The 14,178-nt window shown below is 34.0% G+C and overlaps 3 protein-coding genes across 5 annotated transcripts; 2 read left to right on the forward strand and 1 right to left on the reverse strand.

Annotated features, from left to right (window-relative positions):
- Nucleotides 1–21: 21 nt before the first annotated feature.
- On the forward strand, nt 22–3,715 carry alpha-Man-Ib (alpha-Mannosidase class I b). 2 transcript variants are annotated; one of them, XM_090161494.1, is made up of 10 exons: nt 22–150; nt 257–375; nt 459–701; nt 764–845; nt 912–1,097; nt 1,156–1,304; nt 1,374–1,562; nt 1,618–1,929; nt 1,990–2,184; nt 2,250–3,715. In XM_090161494.1, exons 1-10 carry the CDS (start codon nt 132–134, stop codon nt 2,577–2,579), a joined length of 1,824 nt encoding a protein of 607 aa, XP_090017620.1. In that variant the 5' UTR covers nt 22–131; the 3' UTR covers nt 2,580–3,715. The 2 variants fall into 2 exon arrangements, with proteins under 2 accessions (XP_090017620.1, XP_090017621.1); XM_090161495.1 differs by having other exon boundaries at nt 48–375.
- A 37-nt stretch (nt 3,716–3,752) lies between these two features.
- LOC149923411 (ral guanine nucleotide dissociation stimulator-like 1) lies at nt 3,753–8,277 on the reverse strand. 2 transcript variants are annotated; one of them, XM_090161489.1, is made up of 14 exons: nt 8,191–8,277; nt 7,709–7,939; nt 7,441–7,637; nt 7,310–7,372; nt 7,060–7,238; nt 6,845–6,999; nt 6,508–6,771; nt 6,247–6,435; nt 6,091–6,177; nt 5,707–6,023; nt 5,479–5,638; nt 4,941–5,141; nt 4,770–4,881; nt 3,753–4,704 (listed from the first exon to the last, which is right to left on the reverse strand). In XM_090161489.1, the coding sequence occupies exons 2-14, from the start codon at nt 7,835–7,837 to the stop codon at nt 4,472–4,474; spliced, it is 2,286 nt and encodes a 761-aa protein (XP_090017615.1). In that variant the 5' UTR covers nt 7,838–7,939; nt 8,191–8,277; the 3' UTR covers nt 3,753–4,471. The 2 variants fall into 2 exon arrangements, with proteins under 2 accessions (XP_090017615.1, XP_090017616.1); XM_090161490.1 differs by lacking the exon at nt 8,191–8,277 and adding an exon at nt 8,126–8,175.
- A 1,187-nt stretch (nt 8,278–9,464) lies between these two features.
- Nucleotides 9,465–12,715, forward strand: LOC149923412 (serine/threonine-protein phosphatase 2A activator-like). The gene is made up of 9 exons (XM_090161511.1): nt 9,465–9,742; nt 9,807–9,893; nt 9,966–10,091; nt 10,158–10,275; nt 10,340–10,439; nt 10,509–10,633; nt 10,703–10,803; nt 11,153–11,260; nt 12,472–12,715. The coding sequence occupies exons 1-9, from the start codon at nt 9,650–9,652 to the stop codon at nt 12,553–12,555; spliced, it is 942 nt and encodes a 313-aa protein (XP_090017637.1). The 5' UTR covers nt 9,465–9,649; the 3' UTR covers nt 12,556–12,715.
- Nucleotides 12,716–14,178: the final 1,463 nt, after the last annotated feature.

The raw sequence follows: 14,178 nt of genomic DNA on the forward strand, positions 1-14,178 counted from the left end.
TATCGCGCGTATTACTTGGCACGCGGTCAGTCAGAGAGGGCAAGGGCCTTGAAAGTAGTCAGACTAATCAGATTAGACTAATCTATCAATGATGAACTTGCGCGAAGTGTGATGTGATGTGATGGAGTCTTATGACGGAATCGTCGGGAGGGAAGATTGTTTTTGTTATAATTTCTTTATTGTTTTCACTGATAAATAATGAGAGTTTCGGGCTATTTTTAAAAATATTCATTTTAAGTTTTAAATATGAATAACAGGCAATATCAGTCGGGGGTAGAAGACATTGAGCAAGGCTTACCCGTGAAATCAAGGATACAAGTCAACGTTAACTCCAATGGATTTTTATCAACCAAACGACATCCCAGTTTGTGGAGGGTAAAGTTTAATCATTGCAAAACACCGCCATGTGTAAGAAGGCTTAATTAAAATAGTTTACCACATTAATGATGTGTTTGCAGTGGTGGAAACAACGTTCGAGACTTCAAAGGTTTTACATTGGAATATTTGCCGTTTTTTTCATTTTCACGTTTTTAATTGTTCTTCCCTGGATGTCCAATACTTTCCCTATCGGGGATAAAAAGAAACCTTCTCCTATGATAAATAGTAAAGCTAGTGCCCTAATTTCAAACAAAATCAAATCTACAGTATCCGAACAAGTTCAAAATTCATATGATGTGTTGTATAGTCCGGTTAAAAATGAAGTATGTTGGATAAGACTCTTAAAAAATAACTGCTCAGAAATTTTAATATTTATTGTTTTTAGAATGTTTTAAGTGTGGAAAATGATCCAAACCGTTTAAATGTTAAGAATTTAGAACCAGTTATAGATAGATTTATTCAAACAGGTAATTTAAAGATCTATGTGCCATTCTGAAAAATTGTAATTTGAATTATTTTTCTTTATGTAATAGGTCCGACAAATGACAGACAAAGAGCCGTTACGGCTGCATTTAAACATGCCTGGAAAGGGTACAAGAAATATGCTTGGGGACACGATCATTTGAAACCTATATCAAAAACCTACCAAGATTGGTTTGGTTTAGGTCTAACTATCGTTGATTCGATAGACACTATGTACATTCTTGGTCTCAATGAAGGTGAGTGTTAGATAAATTAGCTAGCATTTAATTTAAGTTATTAAATACTATTTCATAGAATATGAGGAAAGTAAAACTTGGATCACAGAGAAATTGAATTTTGATCACAATAAGGATGTTAACTTATTCGAAACTACTATACGAATACTGGGTGGTCTTCTCAGCATTTTTCATTTAAGTCATGAAAATATTTTCCTTCAAAAAGCTGTAATAAATTTAATAATGTTGAAGAATTATGGTAGAAAATTTGCTTATTACAGTGATATGGTTTTACAGATTGATTTGGGCAACCGCCTCTTGCCTAGTTTCAAAACTACTTCAGGAATTCCGTATTCAGATGTAAATATTAAAACTGGGACAGCCCATGCACCTTCCTGGGGTCAAGACAGTTCCGTATCAGAGGTTTCAACCATCCAATTAGAGTTTAGAGATCTAAGCCGCTTAACAAAAAATGATAAATATGAAGTAAGCCCTTAAATTTGTAGTAAATTTTTGAAGCTAGTAAACCTTTTTAATTTAGACAACAGCATTCAAAGTATCAGAGCACATTCACCAGCAAGCCAAAAAAGAGGGGTTGGTGCCTATGTTTATCAATGCGGAAACAGGCCGCATAAGGAGTACATCGACTATAACCCTCGGAGCTCGTGCAGATAGCTATTACGAATATCTGCTTAAGCAGTGGGTTCAGACTGGAAAAACCATAGACTGGCTTAGAGATGACTACACTGAAGCTGTCAACGGAATGCTTCACTTATTAGTGAAAAAATCACAGCCAAATAATTTAGTTTTCGTTGGAGAGCTACTCAGTGGACGTAGTTTCAGTCCCAAAATGGTAAAATAATCATTGATACAGCATTTTATAATATATCATATTAAGAATAATTCTCTTTAGGATCATTTAGTTTGTTATTTGCCTGGTACGTTGGTATTGGGGCATCATTATGGTCTTCCCGATTCACATTTGCAATTAGCCATTCAATTAATGGAAACTTGTTATCAAATGTATGCAACTACAGAAACGTTTTTAAGTCCTGAAATAGCTCATTTTAACTTGCAACCCCATGGTGATGCAGATATTATTATTAAAGTAAGATTTTTGTTTCTAAAACAGCACCAAAAAGTTTAAATGACTTAAAACTACTTTTTTTAAAGTCAAATGACGCCCATAATCTCCTGAGGCCTGAAACGGTTGAAAGCCTATGGTATTTATATCACGTAACCAACAATAAAACTTACCAAGAGTGGGGCTGGAAAATTTTTCAAGCATTTGAGACACATACAAAAGTGGAGGATGGTTACACATCGATCGGGGATGTTCGAAATGCGGCTATGAAGAAACCTAAAGACATGATGGAAAGCTTTTTTCTAGCTGAGGTGTTAAAATACTTGTTTATGCTCTTTAGTGACAATCAAAACGCATTCTCGATTGATAAATACATCTATAATACGGAAGCGCACTTATTACCGATCTATAAAAACTAAAATAAGCGTCACTATTCAGGAAGCAAAAACTGCAGAACCACAATCAAAACCAACCAAATTGTTATAAATTAGAAATTAAATATATATAAAATAATGTCTGTGGAAAGTGTCACCTGCATTATCGTCGAAATATATATAAATTTTACGAATTTAAGTTTTACGGTATTATTAAAAACTTATTCACTGTAAAGAAGTACTCAAAAGTCCTATCAAATACGATTAATGAATTTTGTTACAAAAATCTGGACAGTTTCGTTCGTCCTTAGAATACTTTTGTGATACAAAATATTCTATAGCTACGACGCTTAAAACAGTCTTCTAACACTGCCTCCTAAATTATTAATAGTTAGGCGTAAATTTTAGACTTTTGTAAGTGTACTACCAGCCTTGATTGATTGAAGTGTTAAAATATTTTAAAAAATGGGTCCAATGAAAAATAAACCGCAAAATGTTAAAAGAATAAGGAAAATATTCGTTAAGAAAAACTGTCCATTTAATTTTAAAGTACCTGACGTTTTCTTCTACCGGTATGTTTTTAATTGTGTTAGGGCTAAAAAGTGCGGTGATTTTTACATTTTGTAGGATCATAAATTGGGTTAACGTGATGGTACTTCTGTGAAGTAATGGTGATCCTTAAGAAAAGGTGTTTCCTTTTGGTTTTGAATGACTAATAAGTGTTTTAAGCTAGTCTACCAATAATTTAGTGACTACTCTTAATTTAAATTTGCCAAAATCCCTCAAAAACAATTGGAGGGAAGTTGTTTGTAATGCAAGAACAGTTAAAGGTTTATTAAAAGAAAGATAACTGTTAAGCTATTAGGCGCTTCCTAACTTCTGTAATTAAGGAGTAGCTAATAATACTAGAGCTTGCCAGATCTTATTTTTTTATACATGTATATTCTACTATGTCATATCGAAAGCCTTATTGTTTGAATTGTTTTCCTAACAAACTATTAAGTGTAAATAAACGGATATTATGTATTGTTATCTCTCATCCAGTATATAAATATATAGTCAATTTTACCGTAGGTAACCTCCGTTCCTTTCTCTCCTATACCTATCGAGGAAAGTGGCATTTGTGTAATTGGAGCAATGGATGTGATATTTCAAACAAAAAAAATTAAAATACCTTTCTAATAAACTGTACAGATAATTTAATAAAAAAAACATTGTTAGAAAAATATTTAACAATGCCTATTTTTTTCTTTCATCTTAAATTCATTACTGTAAGATTAACCATGGAAATATAACGCGTGGCTACATCTTAAATAAAATACCTTAACTTACATAAAATATATTACAAAATATAGAACTATTATTTACACAAACAAGATTCTACGTATGAAGGGGAAAATTGTTAAAATTGCGTGACCAATTAAGGCGGTTTAATATCACACTTTATTCGTTTACCTACCCTAATTCAGTAAACCTTAAATTTCTTGGAACAAAAAGAACATTAACACCAAAAAATTAATATTAACGGAATTAATTTGATCGGTTGTAGAAAAGCAAGTTTAATTTGTTCTAATAGCTAGATTTACTGTGATGAGGCAATTTGAATATTTCTCAAATATACCAAAACGATTATTGACAATATAATTATTAGGCCTAGTTAAAAACACTAGAAAAGCTACTAACAATGTATAAAATGGTAAAACTTGGAACTATGAAATATTATTGCATCAGTATTTTATAAAAACATTGCTATTTTTGTAAAAATTTGTAACAACCTTTTTTCTAATTTCTAAAAAAAATATATAGGACCCGATATTTTTTGTACAATTATTTGTAATTTCTTTCCCATCTATTTCTCTTTGAAATTTCCATTATTACTCTTAACTTGTTATAAATATGTCAAGTTGCGCTAATATTAGCTTTTAAGTTGCCTATGGTTACGTTATTGCCGATGTTGAACTGGTCATTGTGCTTACGGAAGAATTGGAGGCACTATTGCTACCAGTGCTAAGAAACCTTTTGACCAATGGAACATTTGTAGCTAGTCGGCCTTTCTTTCGATTCAAATTGGGAGTAGTGTCACTTTGCTGGTTAGGTCTCAGGACAAAATTCAAGTCGTAGTTTAAATTTATTGCATAGTAAACATTGGCTGAACTTGGAAATTTTATCTCTGAAAGATTTGTATTAGAAATTATCTGAAAGATTGGCAACACTCTAAACGGAAATGTTTATTACCTCCACCATTGGGAAGCAACTGCGACAGGGTATACTCATCGGGACTGCCTTCGATACCATGTTTAATCATGGAATTTTGAATGACTGTTCTTGTGTGATCACGGTCGTAAAGCTTATGAAACAAAAGAACATTAGAACTTAGAAGTAAATTTTTTAAGCGAGTTATCATACCATGATACTTTTATATACATTGACACCCAGCTCGGCTTTCTGATCGCTTTGTTCTACGCTAACTCTAATTATATAAAATGGAGGAACATGATTGGGGTTGTAGGAAGGAGATTCCATTGACTCTGGAGAGGTCGTTGGGGGAGTTGGAGGTGCGTAATTATTCAACGAAGGCAAAGACAGATTCAACCTCATCATTGAACCCTGTTTCAAAGAGGTAAGAAGTTGAGAAACTGCTGAAAAGGGCTGTTCACAGATTACAAGGCAAAAATCCTAATTTCACAAAACACCACTCAGCTCTTAATCAAAAGTAACAATTGGAAAGACCTTAGCGCTTTGTTTTACTTTTACATAGAAGGGAACAAGTACTGAAAGCACCTATAATTTAAAATAACTGATAATTATGATGTCACCTAACCACAACCACCTACCCCCACAAAATTTAGTTCTGCTTTAACACTTATACAAACCCCTATCAACTCTTTTAAAGCGCTAAGAAATTTGTGAACGGCCCTAAACACAAACGAGTGAAAGGCTATACTTTGAGCTCGGCAATGTTGTGGTTTTGAGGAGGTTGTAAGCTCGATGATGTGCTGCTCAAATCGCTATTGGGTTGATCATACAACTGACTAATGGAGGAGGCATTTGTGGATGTAGAGCTAGTGGAGTTGGTCTTCCTGTGACCCAGATGGTGCTCGACACTATATTAAAGAGTTTAAAAGTAAAAATCACAAGTATACCAAAGTTATTAATCACTTGAGGAGTATACCTCTTGCTCTTATGAAGAGCTGCAGGCTTTTTGCTAAGACTCGGTGGTTCAATAAGGCACGATATTTCGTAGCTTTCATTATCATCTAATGTATTTGCTGAGCGAAACCAAGCTTGGAAAAGAGGGTCGGCTTCGATAGAGTAGTTATTGGCTGAACTTTGCAAAAGCTTAATTTGAGCCAAAACTTCAAACTCTTTTCTTTTCTTATCAAAATTGATCAAACCATCAGGAAGCAAGTCGGGTATAGCGGTATCAATCATGGTTAAATCGGTTAAAAAGGTTCCCAAATAAGGCACTGTTCCCTGAACCGTACAGAACTACAAAAATTTGGAGAAAAAAATTAAAATATTTTGAGTGGCAAATCAAACGTTTTTCCAATTTTACATTTTGATTGGAAATTTGTCTTTGCATTAGTTTCTGTAGCTGTCGATCATCTTCACCTACTGAATCTGCAAATTTAGCTGTGCCCTCCTACAAATGGCAACGTAACATTTACATCGTTAGTCTCCATAGCCTTTGTAATATTACTTTGAGTCATACTTTCAAAAGTAACTTTCTACAGTTGAACTGATTATTTTCCTCAGAAAATATCCTAGCAAGCTCATTAAAAACTTCAACTTTTTCCCTTGGCACACACATCCACGTCTTTTTCAACCTATATATGGCATTGCTTTGTAAAGCGGCAGTTACCGCTTTTAAAGAGGAAAAATTCTTTAAAACCCTCAATTCCTTTAAAGAATAAAAGGAGGTATTTGTTACAAAATAAGCTCATGGAATAAAAATACTTTAAAGGATAATTACTTGCGCAATATCAATCCATTTTGTAATGACTAGAGCTCTGCAGTGCGATTCTAATTCCAAGCCGTACAAGACAGTAGATATCACTCGAGCAGAAACAGCGTTAAACTGATTGACGGTTGCAGTAACCGTATTAGAGCAGCTCTGAGATAAGATGCCATTAACCAGGTCAAATCCTGTCGTTACACCATTCCAAGTCCTCACTTTCTCTCGCCGTGACCAAGTGGAACCCAGGCAATGGTGTGAGATAAGGCGTTTGAAAAGCTCCTTCAATTCAGATTAAAAATTAAAATAACCTTCATTTTAAAACTAAAAAAAAAAAACAATAAAATGGGCATACTGAATCCATCCAGGTTAACTGTGCAGCAAAATGACTGGGCGAAATATCATCAAAGTCGTACGTGGGGGTTGGGCATGAATCGATTGAATCGGTCTCCGTACTACTCATGAACCAATCAATATCAGGTGATGAAGGTGGGGTTATAATCCTGGTTGCTTTATAAAAGAAGTTTAACTTTCAGTAAACCAAACACGGAAGAGACGTCTTTTACATACTTTTTGAAAATTCTCTTTGGCAACGCTCAAGTCTGTGCCTGGTTCGTATCTCAAGCATACTACCAGGAAGGAACTGTATTGCAAAATCAAGAATTTGATTTAAAGTTTGATATTGCGGTGGTTCAGCAAAATCTTCCGGATGCATATCCATCCACACTATAAGGGCTCTAGACAGTGTTCTTTTGAAAAACATTGAAGGTTTCGCATGAGACTTATAATAATATAAAAAATTTGTTTAAAGAACTATTACTTTCTATGTTGTTCTTTCATCTCATTAGACATTTCCTCTTTATCCGTATTTAACATTTTATATCTTAATTTAAGATTGGTTTAGAGAGATTGTCAAATATAAAAACGAAGCTACAAAAAGAATTAAAGTACCTTTCAAATACTGCTGAAAGAACCTGTTGGGCAGTGGCAAAGGACCGGTACGTGGAGAGGAATATATTTAAATACGTTGATTCCAACTCCCCAGAATCATTGGCTAAGCATTCTACTAAACGATTCAAAGAACCAGCTTTGATGATTCTAATTCTAACAGTTTCCCATTCCAAATGAGATATTGAATCATCAGCATCCTTTATTAAAGTCAACCTCTTCAGTACTCCAAATATTAAACGTGTAATAATATTTATCTAGTTATATTTACTTCAAAACTGACACTTGAGCTAGGATGATAGCGAACCTTCTTCAAATAAACATTAAAAACGGCTCCAACAACTTTATCCTCTCCCCAGAACCGCCAAGAAGGTTGCTGGCCATCGGTTATGGGATTCATCCCAATACAAACCAAATCATTCGTTTCTAATCATAGCCAAATTAACGAGAACAAAGAATTTTCCCTTTACTTTCTTTCTTCGCTGAGATAAAAGCGTGCGAACTAATTCAAAGAATACAATTAACCAATCAAAATCAATTAAGAACAATTGGAGATGACCTGGGCCTAGAATTCCAAGGCCTACTGGTCTCAATCAACATCCTTCAGAAAGTGGGTCTTGCTATTTCAGGTTTAATTTACCCAATAATTTTAAACATTTCTACAAATAATAATAACAAGTTCACTTACATATAACCCGATAATTCCGACGTATCTATTCACTATCATTTACTTCGAAAAATTAAAAAATTGACCATTTTAAAACAGAAGTCACGGATCAAAGAACGCCTCTCTTCGCATAAATCTTCCTAAATGGCTTCTTCATCTTAGAGAAAATCGAGAGAGGAATAGAAATTAAATCTCCGGGAATTTTGTAAGCCACCCACTTCCGATAATGGCATGACGTAAGCCTTGTCTATTGTAATAAAATTAACCGGAAGTTTACCACACAAAAGCTATGGCGAGATAGCTACAGTTTCTATTCCTCTTCTATATTATCTTTAATCGTCTTAATTTTTCAGGGTTGATGACATTTTATCCACCAAGCGTTAATTTTTGCAACTAATTTTGGAGATCATATATAAAGTTTTTAACTTACTCCTTTTGAATATATTATATTTTATAATGTTTATCGTTATTCATTAATTTTGCCAAATACTGATTGAAGGTAGAATACTCATTTTTTCGCCGTGGTACAAAGCATAAAATGCTATGCCGATATGTATATCTCCGAGGCATTAACCATTGGACACTTTAAACTTAAATTACGTTAGAATTTTGAATATGACTTTAAATTGGAAAATGCAGACGAAGAAGATATAAGGAAAAACACCGGGCACGTCATTATTCAGCTTCGTTTTCTACCAAAGAAAATGGATAGAGGAATGAAAACATCATCTCATTGAGGGGATATATATGAGAAAATCGTTTTGAAGAATCTTATGACCTAAATATTGTCCATTTAAATATTATTAACTGTAAATTTATCACACAAAATCTATAGTCTTAAGCCATTGATATAGTCTTCACAAAACCAGGAAGTTACAGCAAGGAAGATCTTCCTTGGTTACAGTTACTTTTTTTTTCCTCTTTTATGTTTTCTTTCCGTCTACCGAAGCAATACCCAAGGTTGGTAAAATCCATTGAGTTGGGAATATTAATCTAGAGATCCAATCAAATCTGCTCCCCGCGAAACAAGTTTTTGAAAAATACGAATGTGCCGTCTGCTCTAAAATGACGAGCAAACGTTATCATATGACCCGTGGCGCCATCCATTATTTTGAAGAAAAAAAATCTTTTTGCTTGAAAACGCGTCTTATTTGAACGAACCATTGAGAGATAGACGGCGCCACGGGTAGAATGATAACGTTTTCTCGTCATTTGGGACGCCGATGGGAGCAGACGACAGTATTCTTATTTTTAAAAACTTGTTTCGCGAAATACTGAAATCCGACGTTTTGATTGGACCTCTAGATTAATATTCCCAACTCAATGGTAAAATCGTACAGGCACTACCGACTTTTTGAGAAATTGAGAACCTTTATAAAATTTCCCTTATTTGACCTTTTTAGCCCTATGGTCGGATCTGTCACCAATCATCATCAACACTCTCAACTGACGCACGAACATCTCTTCTTTTTTTTCATTAACAGTTACATGTTTTTATCAAGTAGTTAATTTCAAAGTCATCACTTAAAGTACAAGAATACTTAAATGGATCATTCTGAGGCAGATTCTAAACAATATATCGTCCCTACACGTGAGATTTTCACCATAGATGATATGCCAAAATGGACCAAATCAGAAGTAGACCCTTTCAGGCTTAAAGAATTAAATTACCATACCAAAAACTATTTGATGTTTTTAACAGGCATATCACGAGTATGTTGGGTTTGTTGTCGCAATGAACGAAGCCATCAAAGGGAAAAAACTTAGCGATGTAACAGTAACTTCTCCAGTTACGTCACTCCTCGTTATTTACTCCAATATGAATTTCATATATTTAAAGGTTTTTAAATCACCTTTATAGATAATCGACAACATTTACGTTCTATTAGAAAAGTTAGACAAATGGGTAGATGAAATCCCACCCATCCAACAACCCCAGAGATTTGGAAATAAAGCATTTCAAACTTGGTATGAAAAACTGAAAAAAGTCTGTATGAAAATTTATTTCTGATTCCCATTGTAATAACTCAAATAACGAAAAACTAATTTTAAGGAATATGGAAATGTTCTAAAAGAAGCGTTACCGGAAGAATATCATCCAACAATTCCTGAAATTAGTGTTTATTTGACTGAAGGTTTTGGAAATTCCACCAGAGTTGATTATGGAACTGGTAAAAATTACATTTCTTAATTTTATTCTTTGAAATTTTGAGTAAAAATATCTTTATTTTTAAGGGCATGAGATGTCGTTTGCCATGTTTCTCTGTTGCTTATTTAAAATCAAGGCGCTCAAACAGGAGGACTCTATCCCCGCAATTTGTAAAGTATTTAATAGGCAAGCTATTAAATTAATTTATAATATAATCAATTAGAAGTTAATTTGATGGGTATAATTTCTAATTAGGTATTTAATATTGATGAGAAAGTTACAAACAACGTATAGAATGGAACCCGCTGGCAGTCATGGGGTTTGGAGCTTAGATGATTATCAGTTTCTTCCGTTTGTTTGGGGAAGCTCGCAACTTTTTGGTATGAAATATAAGATTAAAAAAATTCTTCAGTGTGGAGTATTAATGTTTTGTAATTAATTAATTAAAGCCCATCCAAAATTGGAGCCAAGATCATTCCCAAATGAAGGCATCGCTGAAAGTTTTTCTAAGGATTACATGTTCATGGCCTGTATAGATTTTATAAATAAGGTAAAAATTATATAGTTGGGATTAAGATTCTGCAAAAAACTAGATTATATATGTATAATCATAAGTGTATAATATTGTGACATAAGCGTGACACTTCCTATTCTTCAATTGCAAAAGTTTTACTGAGAGCTATTCACAAGACAGGCTGCATTACAGGCTTCATCTCTGTTTTCTGTCTGCTAGCTCCCGCGACACACGTAGCCTTTGATAATGCCTCTCTAGGGGGAGATTTTCTTGTGATGATGTCACTCCGTTACTAGCTCTCAGTAAAATATTCCCCAAAGAGACAAACATATGGTATGATATATACGTACATAATTTAGTTTTTATATATGTTTGAAATGTTTAGGTTAAAACTGGACCTTTTGCTGAGCATTCCAACCAATTGTGGAACATAAGTGGAGTTCCCACTTGGTCTAAAGTAAATGCTGGTCTTTTGAAGATGTATAAAGTGGAGGTAAAGTTTAATTTTGTAGTGTTTAGTCTAAAGCCAGCTGCACGCATGAAGCTCGCAAACAAATTTAGAGCGCCAACGCATGCAAGTGAAGTGTGTACGAAACTAGAATTTTTTTAATTTCGCATAGCGTCGCTCGCTTTGCAACATGTGTGTAGCCGCCTTAAGGTAGAAGGGTATGAATTTTCATGGTATCAAAAGTAAAAAGGGTCCTGGCTATTCTGAGTAGCGGTGTGCTTATAGTTAATTTTCAAACTGATCCGAATAGTTATTCCCAACTCTAAAACCGAATTGGTTTATCTAAAAAACCGGTTATTATGGGTTTCATAAAAAGGATTATTCAAAAATTTGGTTTTTCAAAATGATTGTTCAAATTAACGATGAATTGGCTTAAACAGTGAAAAGTCGTTTTCTATTTGCTTTATAACAGTTATTCGGTTTAATAATAAGTAGTATTAAAACGGTTACCCTAATTGTTTTTCGAACAACTGTTTTAAAATTCCATTTGGAATTTATTTATTAATTCTGAGAGTTTTAATCGCAAACATAGAAATTATTTGATCTTTCTCTCTGGCTGACGTTGCTACTATCTGGTTGTTTTGTTTCTGGCTAACTCCAAGAGTTTTATAGGTGCCTGTAGAAATTATTTCATTGGATTAAAAATTACTAAGCTAGCAAAGAAGTCTCAGTCAGCTAGTCTGAAAACCACTATCACACATACCGTGAAATAGATAATTGAATTATATTAGGTGAAAACTATTCCATGATTCCGGAATGGTCCAAAGAACTGATTCGGACCAAGCTATGACGTTACCAAAACTTCCCGGACAGTTCAGAACTTGTTGTACGAATAGTCTGAAATTCCATCCTAAAAGCACTTATTAACTAGTCTAAAAAGCTATTGCAGACAAATTTAAGAGAGCTCAGCCTTGGGTTCTTGGTGGTACCTTCTTTTGATTAAGTACTGAATGATCCGAGAAACGGTTCTCGGTAGCCAATAGTCTGGTGAAAAGACTGTGCAAGGGCAGTTACAGCGGTTCAGTACTGGCGAATAGTTTTTCACCTAATGAATAGCTTTTCCAAAAGATATTTCTCTATGTAATGCTTAAAATAGTTACGGATACTTTAAGTTACTTAACATGGAAATTTACTTTTGAATTTACACTAGTAAAAGTTAAGTAAATAACTAATTTTTCATTTTGCTAAATTTTTAGGTTCTAAGTAAATTTCCAGTCATTCAACACAATCTCTTTGGAAATATATTATGTATAAAAGCCCAAAATTTACAGTCAACATGATTCAAGTTATTTTGTAATATGAACAAGTTTGTGGTTTAGCTCCTGTGATAAGTCAATTGAAAAGTTGTAAATTTAACACTAACCAACCAACCCAACCAGGCCACGATTGTTTTCTGTCTTTTATTTCATTTAAAATAAATAACCAACATATTCCATACAATTGAATTTATTTTCAAACACATCTTAATTACAAAATTTAAAAAAAAAATGTAAAAATATATAATGATCTAATCATTTGAATATAGCTTTTTTTTACAATTGGGCTTTTTTTTGGAAGAGGCATTTTAGCATTGTCAGGGTCGTGCACTCGTCTTAAATGCTTTATTTCTTCAGATCAAATATAGTTCTTGAGCTATAATAATGTATGTTTATATCTTAATTCTTTAAATTAACAATTTTAAGTATACTCCGTCTTTAATAGCGATAAAATATAAAATAAAAACTTCCAGAGTCAACAGCTACGATTGATTCAATGTGAAAAACCCCGTTTTACGAAAATATAGCCTTTTAATTATTGCAGGCATATCTCTTTCACTTTTAACCGGCTGATTAAAACCAGAATTTGGAACAACTAAATGGAAGAATTTAAGTATTTAAACAGTGACAGCCACATGCTGATCACTAGGCTGAGATGCCCTACGAAATAAATTTTTTGCTTGTTTTGAGCAAAAATCTAAGTTTGTTCTTTTGGTTTCTAGCGTCACTCTCTCTGCGCAGAAGATAAATGAAGTTCTGGGGCTAGCACTTTCCAAGTGCAACCCTAAACCATCAAAACTGCTACTAAATACAGTTGACAAATTGGCAATTTGTTCTTCATCAGATTTATTTAATTTCTTGTTGTTTGCAGAGTTTTCCAGAGTCGAATCTGCTAAGGCACTGATTTGGTGACCCTCCTTAAATTTTAGCTTGTAGAAAGGTTTAAAGTCAGTGATGGTCTCATCATCATCGCTGTCAGTGTCAAATGAGCTTAAGGACCAATCCCTGGATCTATGTCGTTTCACTGGATGTTTCGTCCTATGGGGAGATGGTCTACATAATGAGGAAACTCTCCATTTTCTGAGGAAGGAGTCGCCGTTGGCTTGTTCAGTTTTCTTACACTTTTTATGATTGTTACTAGAAAAATCATCATCTGATGAAGATTTACGTTTTAAAGTGGGAGGTGATGAAACGTTTTGCTGTTCATCTAGACTCGATTGGGCAGGATCTTTCAGATTAACCGAGTTTAAAATCACATCGGCATTTGCAGTTCTAACGGCAAGTTCCACTAACTCTTGGCTTGAAAACTTTAAAGGCGTCAGACAATCAATGTTTTCCAAATTAGGCACTTGGATTTCATCTAATGGTTTATTTTCCTTGTTGTTTTCATCCCAATTGGATTGAGAAGGGTCTAATTCCAGGGAAGATTGTTTAAATGGAAGGTATTCCTGCTGGGAAGCTTCCTCATTTATGACGTCATCTTTCACTTCCCCCTCTCGGGATTCATTTTCTTGAAGGCTAAATTCGAGCCTCGGCTTACCTAAGCCTTTGTCATCGGTTTCTTCAAAAACGTCATTTTCCACTTCCAAATTACTTTCACAAAAGTCGGAATCGTTATTTTGAAAGGTTAAATTACGGGAAGACGAA

Source organism: Leiobunum rupestre, chromosome 10, assembly GCF_980474605.1.
Source record: "Leiobunum rupestre chromosome 10, qqLeiRupe1.1.hap1, whole genome shotgun sequence".
NCBI classification, from domain to species: Eukaryota; Metazoa; Arthropoda; class Arachnida; order Opiliones; family Sclerosomatidae; genus Leiobunum; species Leiobunum rupestre.